Source organism: Manacus candei, unplaced genomic scaffold (genome assembly GCF_025592945.1).
Source record: "Manacus candei isolate 608988 ecotype Guabito, Panama unplaced genomic scaffold, ASM2559294v1 h1tg000022l, whole genome shotgun sequence".
NCBI classification, from domain to species: domain Eukaryota; kingdom Metazoa; phylum Chordata; class Aves; order Passeriformes; family Pipridae; genus Manacus; species Manacus candei.
This window is the reverse complement of record NW_026138070.1, coordinates 2,106,463-2,121,395: the sequence shown is the minus strand read 5'-3', so window position 1 is coordinate 2,121,395 and position 14,933 is coordinate 2,106,463. Positions and strand designations below refer to the sequence as shown.

The 14,933-nt window shown below is 57.5% G+C and overlaps 1 protein-coding gene across 2 annotated transcripts in view; it reads left to right on the top strand.

The window, feature by feature from the left end:
- The first annotated feature begins 2,200 nt into the window (after positions 1-2,200).
- EPHB2 (EPH receptor B2) overlaps positions 2,201-14,933 on the top strand; it is a 108,751-nt gene continuing 96,018 nt past the window's right edge. For both annotated transcript variants that reach the window (XM_051786325.1, XM_051786326.1), the window contains exon 1: positions 2,201-2,402. In XM_051786325.1, coding sequence (XP_051642285.1) covers positions 2,318-2,402 — 85 coding nt within the window. In that variant the 5' untranslated portion in view covers positions 2,201-2,317. The remainder of the gene's footprint in view (positions 2,403-14,933) is intronic.

Genomic DNA, 14,933 nt, shown 5'->3' with positions numbered 1-14,933 from the left:
AGCATCTTCAGGGCACAAAACAGATTCCAAGGAGCAACATAAGAACTTCAAAGTCAGTGCAGCAGCCAGACAACGTCTGCATAGTCCAAGATCCATCTCCATCAGCAACAGCCTAAGGGAATGCTAAAGGAGAAGAGAGGAGGTCTCCAGTGCTGTTCCTTTGGAACAAAATTCCCATTGTGTCTGGCAGTGCAGCACCAGAGAGTGCTGCAAGAAAATCCAGAGGGTCTTCGTGTCAAATGGACAGGGCTGCTGCTCTTGGGCTCTTAATTTGGAGAACTGATGGATCCTCAGGGATGTGCCTCTTCAGAGCACTGCAGGACACAACAACAGCCCTGGGATGAAGAAGGGTTGGAAGAGTTTGGAAGTGGTGAGTGCTTTCAAACATCTGATGGACATTGCTGACTGATCCAGAGAAACAGAGAGTGAGGAAAGAGCTTGGGAAATGGGGGAGCCTGGGACAGTGCTGGAATGGGTAAATAACTGCTGAGGATCCTTGGGATTCTAGCCCTGGAGAGGAAAATCTCTGGAGGCAGGAGCAGCAAGGTCACTGGCTGTCCCAGGCCTTCAACCTCCTTCTTCCATGCAAGAATGTTCCCTACAGAGGCACTAGAGATGAAAGCTTCTCCACACACAGTGGAGCTGGGCCACAGGATTCTCCAGAGGCTGTTGTGTTGAAAGCGGGGCCAACCTGGATAAGCGGCAACATCTGCAGTGACAGGAGCTCCCAAAGCAGATCAGAGCCTGCAGTTGCCCACACGGAGCTGAGGAAGCACATTTGGCTCACATGTATGGCCAATACTCTCAGGGAGCTATGACCTCCTCTAAACACTCCTGTGGAATCATTTCCTGTAGCCAGAAATGATGGGTCAAGGCACGGAAAACAAGGTGCTCAAGCTGCTGGTGCAGCAAAGGGACAAGGAAGAGCACAGTGAAGCCTGGACTGTCTTTTGCATGTCTTAGACACTTTGGTGAGTCAAAGGACAGAAGTCCATCCTGGAAGTCCAGTGGGCCTTCAGGTCCTGCCTACGAGGCTGGCACAGCTTGTGCAGAGCTCCGTGTTCAGGGTGTGACCTCCCTGAGAAGATTCTCCAGGACAGAAATGGTTCTCTCAGGATGCATCTGACCCTACTTCCCAGCCAGCAGAAACTGGGACACAGCTATGGGGGGTGAGCAGAGGGCACTGCTGGGTACAACATGGATGCTGGAGGGTTGGACGGGGGGAGGAGGAGATGTCAGGGTGGTGGTAGAGGGACCTCGTGGGGCAAACCGTCCTGGTAGCAGTCACGAATGTCATAGATCCACAGAATGGTTTGGGTTGGAAGGGACCTTAAAGACCATCTGATCCCAACCCTCCTGCTATGTCCTGAACAGGGTTTGGCTCCGGAGATGCCCCCAGGGCAGATGTGGCTCCCAGGCACCGAGGGGAGTTGGGGCTGTTGAGTGCTGGGATGCAGAGGTGGAGCTGGGTCTCATCTTGCACCTTCTGGGAAGGTCTTGCTTCACCCCAGTGGTGTCAGTGGGGCTTGTGACCAGCTCACAACTGCTCCACGCTTGAAGTGGGGGGGTGGAATTCCTGCTCCATCTCCACCTGGGCCGGTCTCAGGGGGCTGGGGTGGGGAGGGAGGGCTGCTCAGGGCTGCCAGCAACAAGCCGCGGCTTTAACAACTCCTTGGATTCTTGTTTCCTTTTTTCCTTTTTTTTTTTTTAATCCTGCAGGATACATCCCCTTCTCCGGCCGGGGATCTCCTCACCGCCCCGCCGGGCAGCGGCGTGGGCTCAGCCCCGCGGGAGGGATGCTCAGCCCGTGGCCCGCGGCGACCGCGGGCGGTGCGAAGGGCGGCGGGGGCATCCCCGGGGACACCCCCCCCCCGCCTCTCAGCTGCCCCTCCGCCCCTTCGCCCGGTGCCGGCGGCGCAGCGAGGCGGATTTGGGCTGAAATCACGGCTTTCTCTGGATGATCGACAGCTCCGGGAGAAACCATCGGGCGGGTCGGGGGGAACCTCCCGCCCGCCCGCCTCCCACCCTCGCCCGCCCGGGGCCCGCCGGTCCCCGCCGCCCCCCGGCCCGGCGCGGCCGCCCCCTCTCCCGCCGCCCCCGCCTCCCCCCGCGGGCAGCGCGGCCCCGGGGCGGGGCGGGGCGGGCGGCGCGGGGCGTCCCCCGCGCGGCGGCGGCGGTGGCTCGGCCCGGCCGCGGCGGCGGGGCCGGCGGAGCGCTCCGTGCCCGCGGCCGTGCCCGCGCCGGCGGCGGCCCCAGCGAGGGGCTCCTGGGCTCTGCGCTCCGCCGCCTCCATGGAGCGCCGGCCGCGCCGCCTCTGATGCCCGGCCCGGCGCGCACCATGGGGCCGCTATGGCTCTGCTGCCTCCCGCTCGCCCTCCTGCCCCTGCTCGCCGCCGTGGAAGGTAGGAGGGAGTGGGGGGGGGGGGGCCGACGAGGGGCGCGGGGGGCCCTGTGTGTGCGGCGAGCCCCCTTCCGCGTTTTCCCCGTTTTTTGGGGAGGTGGCACTTGGCCGCCTCCCCCCCCCCCCGCTCTCCGCCGCACACACCCCCCCCCCACACCCTTCGGAAGGGAGGCGAAGTTTTGGGGAAGTGCTGCCCCAGCTGGAGGTGTCGCCGGCGGAGCCCCGGTGTGTCGCGTGTGCCCCCCGCCATCCCCGGAGCCTCCCGATGGCCCGCCGCGCTTCTCCCCGCCATCCCTTCGCCGCGGTGGGCATCCCTGGGTACCACGGAGCGTCCCCCAGGGATGCCCAGGATTCGCCGCCCCACCGCTGCTCTTGGGAGAGTCTTTGGGGCGCCCCTCAACCAGGCCTCGCCGGCATCCTGGAGCTGGTGGCCGGCTCCCCGTTGGCGCCGTGGCGTTCCCGGCGTCCCCGGGAGGAGCCGAGCTCCCCGCCGAGGTCCCCGGTGCTCAGACAAAGCAGAGCGAGGCGGCAGGTGGGAGCTCCAGGGCTGGGTGCGTGGGGAAGGCGCTGGGTGGGAGCCCCGTGCTGGGGTCTGGGCAAGGGGACGACTCGTTTTCCCATCTCCGAAACCATCCCAGCTATTCCTTCCTTCCCCCTGCCCGCCCGCTGCGTGGACACCCTGGGAAGCGGCGGAGAACTGGGCTGGGCAGGGGCGAGGGCAAGGTGTCAGGCCAAAAACGGGCTCATCCCAGAGCAGCGCGGGCCGTGGGTTCGTGGTGGAAGGGTCGTGTCTGAGGGGTTGGGTGGCTCCACTGTCTCCCTGGCTCTGTTGGGCTCCGTGGGCAGGCTGGGTGGCCACTGCTGGCCCTGGGCACGCCGGGCGGTGGGAGCCGCATGGACAGTGTTTGTCTGGAACGTGGATGAGGCACCATTTATTAAGTTGGAGTTTTGGGAGATGACTCATGGGTTGGCCAGCTATACATCGTGATATTTACAATATGGGAGCTTGGCATAAATAGGACTATTTACGTTGCAGCGGAGAGCGCTCGCCAGCTCTGGTATTCAAATGAGCCCAGCATGGTTTTAATTATGGGGGGGGGAAGGTTTGGGGTGATGAGTGCGTTTTTGGGAGCGTATGTGTCCATGCAGGATGTCTGGCCCGATCAGCTAGTGGCCTTGACACTTCCAACGGGGTCTGGGCTTGGCCAGCGGGGCTTGGCCGTGCCCAGCCAACACTACCAACTGCAGCGGGGACAGAACGGGGACAGAGCCAGGTGCCTTGTGCGGGGACGAGGTGACACGTCCACCCCACCCTGCCCCTCCTGCACCGCAGGAGAGGTTGTTGGGCAGTGCTGGGGGTCAGCGACTGGCTCCCGGGGGCTCCTCTGCGCGTGCTTGAGACGTGAATGACTGTTCCCCTGTCATGGCAGGAGCAGCGGGCACTGGATGCACGAGTGCCAGGGCACATCCCAAGGGATGGGGAAAATATCTGGGAGCGAGGGGGTGGCCATTGCTGGTGGGGTGTTTTGCCCACCGGAGATGGTCTCCGTAAGGTGTGCTCCTACATGGGTGGAGACGTGCCCGTGGAGATGGTCAATGGGCACCCTGCACTGCGCTTCCAGCAGCCATTCCCAGCTGGAGCCAACTGTGTGGATTTAGGTTCAGGGGGTCCCCCCATGCCCCCGCTGTTGCCTCTTGCCCTGTGTGTGCTGTGGGGTTATGATGGTCACTCGCAGTGTTGGCGTGGGCAGCCAGCTCCCATGCCCAGCCTTCCTGGAAAAGGCACCTGGAGAGCTGGCAAGGTGAAGGCATGTGGGATGCAGGTCCCCTGGTGTGCCTCTGCTCCTTCCTTTTGGGAGCCGCCTCTTCCCACGGTGCTTGGATGTGGTGTCCACCTGCACCTCTGGATGCTCTGGATCCCTGTGGTGTGGGCAGACTGACCCAACAGCAGCTGCTGCCCATGGAGGTGTTGGCTGGACCCCACCACGTCCCCCCGGCCGCAGGCACCTCCGTGGTGGCGGTGCCTTCCACGCTGCCATCACCAGCTCCAGCAAATTCCCAGGGCCAAAATGGGGGCAAAAAGGCTTGTTGAGGGAAAAACCACAATGCTGGAGGATCCTGCCTCTTGAGTCCTGTTTTCAGCTCTGCCACAGAACGTTTCTGTACTGCTGGTAATTTCACTTGTCTCCTCTGTGCCTCAGTTTTCCTAATTACAAGGCGTAAAATAATCCAAGCGTCTTTCCCAAGGGAGCTGCGAGGTTTTGTTAATGAACATGACAAAGTGCTTTGGGATCCGTGGTTGAAAGCATAGCCTTAGTCAGTGTGGCTGTGTGTGGGGTGTTTATTTATCTACATGCTTTATATTTCTCTGTACGCTATATATTCACTTGCATTTAACAAACCTTAATTAGAAACAAAGCCGATAGGGAAGGAAATATAAACAGGAGTGTGCATGGAAATTGGAAGTTGATTACTCACTGGCCAGCAGAATGCGTGGCTTGGGCTCGGGAGGGAAGGCTGTTTGGTTAAAACCGGCTCTGTTAAAAGGAAATGTGAAAAGAACGTAAAACATAAATCAATATGGAAAACAGGGAGGTGGATGACAACGTACATAAAGCAGAGGTTAGGAATTGCCTATAGTTGTGAAGGCAGTTGGAAGGTAATGTGTCTGCAGCTGAGAAAGTTCAGGCTTCTCAAAGGAAAGTTTTTTTTTGTGTGTTTTTTGAAAAAAAAAAAAAAAAAAAAAACCAACCCCAAACCAGAAAGTCAAGAACAAAGGAGTCCTGGAAGGGTCTGGATCCCACACCGGTTGGTAGTGCTGCTATCGCTAACGGCTCCGCTTTGTATTCCTGCCGCGTGTGCCGCGCACGGGTCGGAGCACCGGCTCTGCCGAGGGGTTTTGGGGGCAGCTGGGAAGGACACCGAGGTATTTTAAAATCAGCAGCCCGTCTGACTCACGTGCGAGGGGGGGAAAACCAAACCGCCGGCACTCTTTGCCCCGCTGGAGTTAACTTTTCATAAACCTTGCGGTGCTGGCAACTTTCCCGAGGGCTGGAGGAGAGCCAGCCTTGTGCCAAAAATGCGAGAGGAGACACGAGATTGCCCTGCTGTCAGAGAGGCTCTGGGCAGCCTGGGGCCGACAACGCAGAGGCAGTGCCGGGCTCCGACTCGACGGTTCTCCACTGCCCACCACGAGTTTTGCTGGGAAGCAGCATCACAGGAGAGGGGACTCCATAGGGAAAATCAGCTGTGCCTGGCAATCCTAATTGTGAGCCCAGCTTTGGGCTTGGAGAGGAACGCTGGGGTGGGAGGGCTGTTATCCACTCCCCGGGGGGGTATTCCCGGGGCATGCTGTGGCTGAGGTGCTGGACATGGTCATCCCTACCCGTCCTCTGAGCAAGCTGGAGACAGGACTTTTCAGTTTGTAGTTAATTATAATGTACATAGTATGTCTTATGCTCTCAGGCACATGGTGGGATTGTTGGGGTGTCCTGTGCAGGGCCAGGAGTTGGACTGGGTGATCTTTGTGGGTCCTTCCCAGCGTGAGATGTTCTGTGGTTCTGTAATATACGGTATATTTAATTTCATGTCTACTATGACATATTTTAGTGTTCAGACATGGTCTCCTCTTCTGTACCCATGGTCATGACCTGCTGCTGAGCACCCCACAGCCTCCTTCAGGCCCTGGGGGTGCAGGGGGATGCCAGTGGACACAGGGTTGGTTTGTATCTCCTCGTATGTTGCTTTGTGGTTCTCTATGGGGGAAGAGTTGAGCCATCCCCTTCAGAGTTACAGTCACACCAGGGCATTGACCTTGGTGCTCCAGGGAGGTGGCATATTCCAGGTGTGCCAGGACCACAGGAGCTGCAGGAGCATCCTGGCAAGCCCAGCACGCTCCAGAGGGACATGGCAGAGCAGCAGGTCCAGGGAAAAACCCAGGATCTGTCAAGAAGCTGATCCCTCCTGTGTGATTTAACTTCAGATCTGCAAACACCGTCCTGAGACCAGGCTGGGAACACATTTTTTTTGAACTAATGGGACTGAGGAGCAGAGCAGAGCCTGTGGTTTCAGGTCAGCCCTGTGCCTCCCTGCTGCTGCCTCCCCTCCCCTCCATTTCCCGGGTTAATTTTTGACGAGGCACATTCCTTGCACCCACCTGCCCTTTGCATTACAGGGGCAGCAACAGGGAAAACTCCTTTTGGAGAACAAATAAATCGGTGCCTCATTTAAATGTCCGTGTTGCAGCCATTGCCAGTCTGCTCCGTGGCTTTTCCAGGCGGGAGCAGCAATTCACTCAACCCCTGCTGAATTTCCAGCTTCTCTGGGTGACAGAAGCGTAGGGAACAGATGCTGGAGGGGACAGGGTGGTAGGAGACGAGGGCTTGGGGTTCCCTACTGAATTTCCAGCTTCTCTGGGTGACAAAAGCATAGGGAGCAGATGCTGGAGGGGCCAGGGTGGTAGGAGATGAGGGCTTGGGGTTGGCATGGCCACCACTGTCCCCCAGCTCCTCGGGGCACCATACAGAGGGATGTGGGGCTGGGAAGGGGGTGTGCCTGTGCCTCAAAGATGCTTCCAAGGGGTTGGGGCTGTTCCCCCAGGATGGGAGCAGCAATTCCCTTGGAGACAGGCTGAGGGCCTGCCTGCACTAGTCGTGGCCGATTGTGTACACATACCTGAGCTGGAGAGAGGAGTGGGCACCCACGAAACCCTCCCGAGGAGCTGGGTAAATAGTGGATGCTGCGACAGCTCCCGAGGCCTGAGTGCTTTGAAGGGAGGGATAAAGGAGAGTCTGACTACCCCTCACCCCCCCACACTCCTGCACGGGCCCCTCCCGGCACACTGGCCCTGCTGAGGTGGGTGCTGGGCGTGAGTCTGTCTGGGAACACAGTTCCCATCCCACCAAAAGCCCGTTTTTACCGAGGAAGACCCCTGTCGGCTCCCGCTCTGGTGTGCAATCCCTCCCAGACCTGGAGCTGGTTTGCAGAGCGGCCGGGGCGAAGTGTTGGATCTCGCTGGGATGGGGGGAGCGGGGAGATCCTTGGAGGCAAAAGTTCAGCCCTTAGATAAGGGGTAACGTGGGGCCTCCCGCGATAAGGAGCTGACGGGGCGGCACGAGAGGGAGGGAGGGAGGGAGGGAGAGGCACCACGGGGCGGGGGGAGCTGGGAGAGGGCTCTGCCCTGCCTGGTACCCAGGGATGCAGGAGCACAGGGGGATCACTGTGCCCTGCCTGGTACCCAGGAGCACAGGGGTATCCCTGCCTGGTACCCAGGGATGCAGGAGCACAGGGGGATCACTGTGCCCTGCCTGGTACCCAGGAGCACAGGGGTATCCCTGCCTGGTACCCAGGGATGCAGGAGCACAGGGGGATCACTGTGCCCTGCCTGGTACCCAGGAGCACAGGGGTATCCCTGCCTGGTACCCAGGGATGCAGGAGCACAGGGGGATCACTCTGCCCTGCCTGGTACCCAGGAGCACAGGGGTATCCCTGCCTGGTAGCCAGGGATGCAGGAGCACAGGGGATCACTCTGCCCTGCCTGGTAGCCAGGGATGCAGGAGCACGGGGGGATCACTGTGCTCTGCCTGGTACCCAGGAGCACAGGGTATCCCTGCCAGGTACCTGAGGATGCAGGAGCACAGGGGATCACTGCCAGGTACCTGAGGATGCAGGAGCACAGGGGTATCCCTGCCTGGTAGCCAAGGATGCAGGAGCACAGGGGTATCTGTGCCTGGTAGCCAAGGATGCAGGAGCACAGGGGTATCCCTGCCTGGTAGCCAGGGATGCAGGAGCACAGGGGATCACTGCCAGGTACCCGGGGATGTAGGAGCACAGGGGTATCCCTGCCTGGTACCCAGGGGTGCAGGAGCATGTGTGTATCCATGCCTGGTAGCCAGGGATGCAGGAGCACGCAGGTATCTGTGTCTGGTACCCAGGGTTGCAGGAGCACAGGGGAATCACTGGGAATGCTGGAGGCAGGCCCCTTGGGGGCCAAGTGGCAGCAGGAAGGAGTGTGTGAGGTGCTGGGAGATGTGCAGGGATATATTGATACAGACTTTACATCAATGCCAGGTGTTTCAGGAACGTGCTGGATGCATGGCAAGTTGTGCAAGGGTGCAGGCACAGGGGTAGCTGTTCAGGATGTACCAACCTGCTCAGGAAAACACGATGAGGTGAAGGAGTGAGAATCATGCCATGCTGTTTGCCCATCCCTGAACTTCCTTGCTCAGGATGAAGGGAGCAGCACCAGGTGTGATGCCCCCTGACAGGACGTGTGGCACCGTTTGCCAAGCCATAAAGGAAGATGAAATGGGCCACGAGGGCAGAAAACACAACTATAATTGTGGCTGGTCTGTGCCTCCCTAAATGTCACATTCAGAAATTATAGTTTTAGTGGCTGGGAACAGCTGTGGCTCTTTGGAGAGCCCACAGGAGGAGGATCTCTGAATCAGACCCGAACACAGTGTGCAGGACATGGGGTCGACTGCATGGGAGCAGGTTCAGTCTCCCAGTGGGCACAAAAAGGGTCTGGAGAGCTCCAAAAGTTGCTGAAGCTTTATCAGTTGATCCCATAAATGATGTTCTTTCCACCTTATGTCTCTTAGAGTCAGACCATCACATCCGTAAAACAACCAGCACTTAAAACCACCACACAGTAATGGTCTGTAAGTGAGGCAAAGTGAAGGAGCTGGCCGAAGGGAGAAGCTAAAATAGGGAAGTACTTGCCCATGATGTAGGAAATTAAATTAAAGCTCAGAATAAATTCACACAGCCATTTAACATGAGTTTTCTAAAAAAAAAAAAAAAAAAAGCAAACTTGATTAAATGGCAAATTGGAGGAGGTCAACGGAGGTAAAAAGATGTTCTTTGGAAAGTGGAAGTGGTATCTAAAAGGAGAAAATAGAAAAAAAATCAGAAACTGTGGTGTGGTGAATGCGAGGCCATATAAGGCAGGCTGAGAGGAGTTTGAAAAATAACTTGAGAGAAGAAATTATTTATCCCCCCAAGTTTCCCTACAACAAGTGAGTGTTGGGAGGTTAAACCTGCAGGATGGAGCCCTGGGGAAGGTGGGGACTGACTTCAGTGTCCCCCCAAGTGGCCATGGCCAAGGGGCCTCCTGCCAAGGAGCTTTCCTTCCCAGGGCAGGGCTGGGAGACTGCTCTGGAGCGATGGCAGGAGAATATTTGGGGCAGAGTAAATGGGATGAGCATCCTTTAAGATGATCTCCCTGGGTGATCCGAGAGACTCCAGAGCAGTAATTTTAGAGGAAGGGCTCTCTTATGAATTAAAATCTGCTTAAAGAATGGGAAACAAAGAGTCAGTTTTCCCACTGGATGGGGTCGGCATGAGACTTGTGCTGGGTGATGTATTCATAAATGAGAGAGGGGTGGGAATGGGAAGGCCAGAGTGTTTGCAGATTATACAGAATTATTCAGGATGATAAAAACAACAGTTGTCTTGAAAATATTGCAAAAGGCTCTCATGACACTGGATAGCCAGGCTATAAAGTGGCAGATTAAATGTAGTCAGGGATGAATGAAAAGGGATTCACATGGAAAAAATTACCCTAAACCCATGCATGCACAGTGGCAGTCTTTAAATTACTTATTAGCATTTTAAGAAAGAGATCTTAAAGTCATTGTGGATGGCTCTTTGAAAGCATCGACTCTGAGCCGGGAAAGACTGGGAATGGGGGTGAAGATGCTTGTACAGGAGGGGTACAGGGGAGGGATGCTCCAAGAAAGATGCAGCTTGGGCTCAGGGGGGGGCACAGAGGTGCATTGGACCACGGGAGGTGTGAAGAAGATGGTGATGAAGGGGTGATGATGCTTTATTTTATATTTTTCCCCTCACTCAGGAGCAGTGGAGGGTGAAGCCCCAGCCCTGCCCATCCTTGGGTCCTGGGGGGGCATCAGGAAGCCCTTGGTGCTGGGGTGCTTGTTACACCTCCTCCCTGAACATCCTGGTGCACTGCTGGAGGTGGGGTGGAAACCAGGAATTCCTTTGGTTCACCCTCCCTTGGCAGGTGTGGGGTTTGAGGTCAGTCCCAAGGGAAAGGTGCCTTCTCCAGGCTCCACACTGGGTGCCCAGGCTCAATGGGGTCCTGTTGCCCCCCAGCTCCCAGTTTGGCTTTCAGGACCATCTACAGGTTTTGAGGCCAAGTGCTGGGGAGGTCCACATTGCTCTGGGGGCTCATGGCCTTGGTGAACCACGATGGTGAACTCTGGGTCTGGGAACACCTTTAGGCTCTTGATTTTGGCAGGATGGCCAGGCAAGGGTGACATCCCCTGGAAAACACTTGTGGGTGCTCGCCTTCACCTTGCTTGGAGTTTTGGAGGCCAAGAGCATCTGCCTGGAGCTGTGGGGAGGAGAGGAGCTGCCCTCAGCCCAGGGTTCATGTTGGGGGGGCAAAGGCTGGGTTAGGGGAGGTGCTTGGCTGAGCAGGTCAGGGGTGGCGAGGGCGGCCAAGCGTGTGAACGTCCCGGCAGTGCAGGTGACGCCTGGAGCTCATGCTCCAAGGGCCAGACAAAGGGAACAATGGGCTCTGGCTGCCGAGCCCCCGGCCTGGGAGAGGAGGGGGAGGCAGTGGAGATGACTGCAGAGGTCTGGGATCCCCTCTGCTCCCACTCAGGTGTTGGGGGACACAGGGACACCCAGTCTGCAGCGGGCTGGAGGACGTCCCCAGTGATAGTTATCACATGTGGGGCAGCCTGTGCCCAGCTGGGAGTCTGTCTGTCTGCCAGTGGGCTGAGTCCTCACCATGGGAAGCGTCACCCCAGCTCCCAAAATGTGTCCCCAGGTGTGTGGGGCCCTGCTGGAGCCTGGTGAGCTCTGGTTGAGTGTCCTTGTTGTGGTTTGCAGGGACCCACGTAGGGGGGCTGCTGCAGCACTGCTTTGCTGAGAGGCAGAGGAGAGGGGAACCAGGGAGGGTGAAGAGGGTCAAACAAGGGACAGACCCTCTGGACCTCATGTCAAAACCCTCTCTGAGCCTGGACAACTTCAGCAGAGGGAGGCAGGAGAGAGAAGGGGTCTCCATCCTCCACAGTCCTCATGCACAGGCTGTAGATGAGGAGCATCTGATGCTTCACTATGGTGTGACAATGCAGGTTCTGCTTGTCCTAGAGTGTCTTGGGGCAAGAGAGGACAATCAGAGGACTCTGCCTTGGAGCAGGGGACAGGGAGTCCTCAGTTGCTCTTGGGTCTCCAGAGGAGGTCCTGCTCTTTGAGCCTCCCAGGAGGCCACTAGTTCCTGCAGAGTGGCCACTGAAGCCAAGCACTTTGGTTTGGGTTGCTCACTGAGACTGGAGGGTTGGACACGATGTGTCCAAGGACAAACCAGGCAGGAATGGGCTGTTCAGGTGCCTCCAGGTGTGTGGTTGGTCTCAAGGCTGGGGGGTGTGTGTGTCCTACCACGACCTAGATCTGCCTGCATCCACTGCTCTCCACTCCTTCCAGGCACGTGCTGGTGGCCATGGCTGGTACCCCTGGGTGTAGCTGGCATCATCCTTCCCTGCTTCTGGCTCCTGTCACTCTGCAGCTCATTGTCCCCAGGTATGGACAGGGTGATGCCTCCATGAGTTTGACTTTAATCCTTCCTCATGAGATGCATCTTTCTTGCCAGCTTTGCTTTTTGTATATCCAGTGTATGTCCAGACTTTTGAGTGGGACTGATGATTCAATCAGGAGGGTTTGGTCCTAGAATCATAGAATTATGGAATGATTGGGATTGGAAGGGACCTTAAAGCTCATCCAGTTCCATCCCCCTGCCATGGGCAGGGACACCTTCCACTATACCAAGTTGCTCCAAGTCCCATCCAACCTGGCCTTGAACACTTGGGTGGAGCAGCCACAGCTTCTCTGGGCAACCCGTGCCAGGGCCTGTGCCACAGCCAAGAATTTCTGCCCAGTATTCCATCCTACCCTACCCTCTGTCAGTGGGGAGCCATTCCCCCTTGTCCTGTCACTTGTAAAAACTGCCCTTGTAAAAAGTCCCTCTCGAGCTCTCTTGGAGCCCCTTTAGGCAGTGGAAGGCACAATAAAGGTCACCATGGAATTCTGAGGGTGTGTCCAAAGAAGCTGTTTGTGGTGTTGAAGGAGAACTAGGAGTGCTCTGGGCTGACAAACACCTGTGCAGCTGCTCTGAGGCAAGGTATAGCAGAGAGTCTGCTGAGCATCAGGGTTGGGCCACCCAGACGAGCGGGGAGCAGCAGAGGGGAGTTGAGGAAGCCCTGGGCCATCACAGAGAGGGTGGTGGTAGTCAGGCAGCCCCAGCTGGTGCACACCACATACTCGGAGGGGGGAGCTGGGCTGGAGCACGTGAGGGGTCACGTCTCGCCGTGCCGAGGTTACGGTCGCGTTTCACGATTTGCTTTGCTTGTAATCCTGTTTCCAGGCCCCACAACTGCCACTGGGAAACCTTCGCCGGCAGCCTCACTTCATAAATCTCGGCCTTGTTTTACTTTTAAGCCTGTCTGGTATCAGGGGACAAAGCGAGCGGGAGAAACGCCTGACCCGGGGGGCAGCGTGGATGGAACAAACAAGGTGTCCGGGCTGCCTGCAGGGAGTTCACTGAGCAATGCCAGCTTTGGGAAGGCATTTTCCACGGATCTCTGCTCCGGGATCTCTCCTGCAGGATCCCGACAGCTTCAAGGCTGTTTGCAGAGTGCCCTTGCAGGTGACTGAGCGCTGGTTTCGTGTCCCCAGCCACGCTGTGGCACCTGTGTGGTGGATGGGAGCAGGCACGTGGCTCCCTGGGCGTCTCTCTGGCAGGGAAAGCAAGGTGGGGATGTTGTATTTTCATTCCCTAGGGAGCAGAGAGCAGCAGGTGCCTGGATGTGGTGAATGGCTTGTGACAGGGATCACCCAGTGTTGGTTGCCTGGTGGTGGGATGGAGGTGCCATCCCCCTGAGCTGGCTGTGCTGCCTGGCATGGGGCACAGTGCTGATCAAGGCAGTGGATCAAGGCAGGCAGAGCAGGGCAGCCCCACCAGGGGCAGTTTCCAGGCAAGATGGGCAAATGCATTTCTGGAGCCACTCTGTCCATGCAGGAACTCCCTGGAAGTGTCCAAAGCCAGGCTGGATGGGGCTTGGAGCAACCTGGGTTAGTGGAAGGTGTCCCTGCCCATGGAGATGGTCCTTATGGTCCCTTCCAATCCAAACCATCCTGTAATTCTATGACACTGGGACAAAGCCCCACTCCTTTTGCAGAGAGATGGATACTCCCTGTGTAACAAGGACCCTCCTGGGCTTCTCCCATCCTGGCTGCATGTCAGCCCCGCTCTGGAGGCTCGGGAGGGGAGTTTGTGTGATGCTGTGTGGAAATGCCTTGACATCAGACTCATGGCAGAGCAGTGGGACTGGCATGGGCTGGGGGAGCTGCTGTGCCAGCTGCTCTGGAGGGGCAGAGTGCCCAGCGCCTCAGGGCTTGTCCCCATCCCCTGTCACCTTTGGAGGACCTCAGAGAGTCCTGGACAGCTGCAGAGCAGTCGGGAGCAGGGTTGGTGCAGGGAGGGTGCTAATTAAGATGTTGGCTAATTAGGGGTCAGTTTCTGGCTGGTGGGAGATGTTGAACAGGATCTGCTCCGTGTCATGTTCAATGTAAAGCTCGGGGCAGGAGGCAGGTTGTGAGTCTGCAGGGGGGACAAGGCTAGTTCAGGGGTGATGGAAGTGTCCTGGGGTAGGTGGGTGCAGCTTTGAGTCCACCCGTGGCAGCTGGGTGACAGACAGTGATGTGACTCTGCCATGGGACTGCTCAGAGCATCACCAGTGCTGGGGAGCTGCCTACATTGTGTGGCTGTGCTGCTGCTGGCACACCTGGTGTTGTTCTCCCTCTTTTGGCTCTTCACCTCTCTTTTTCCATGGCTGTGGGTGAAATGGAGAGCAGAGGAGCTGCTCACATTGCTTTTGGGTTTTTTTTTTTGGTCTGCTGTCAAACTCTTATGCCATCACACTGAATAGCTGCCACAAAATTTTGCTATAACTGACACCTGTTCTGGCTGCAGAGCAGCAGCTTTTGATACAAACATCCTCTGGAAATGCTGAATTTACTGGCAGCTGCTCCTGTGTATCTACTGGTCTCTCTTCCCAGGTTTGGCTAAACCTTGCTCCACTCAGAAGGTTGCTGGGGGGGTCTCCTGGGCTCCACTGGTTTATGGACTGTGGGACAGGCAGGAGATGCAGACATGCAGGTGAGGCTTTGCCAGAGGGTGCATCCAGGGCCACCCTGGGCCACTGAGCTGTCTCCATCCTGGTGGGACAGAGTTCATGGGTGTGCACAAGGCGGGAAAAGGAGCTCATGCCAAAAACCGAGCCAGCCAACGCGACCGTTGCGGCTTCCCTTTCATTCCTGGCCCTTGCAGGAGCCCATCCTTCCTTATCTGTGGGGTTGGGGGTGAAGTTCAACCTCTCCCTGTTGTGTCCCACGGTGTTGCTTTGATGCTCCCAGTTTCTGTTAGTCCCTGGGCAAGGAAAGGTGGGGCTGCAGGGAGAGGGGTTGAATTTTGGACTGGAAAGCAGGGGATGTGCAGGGGCACTGC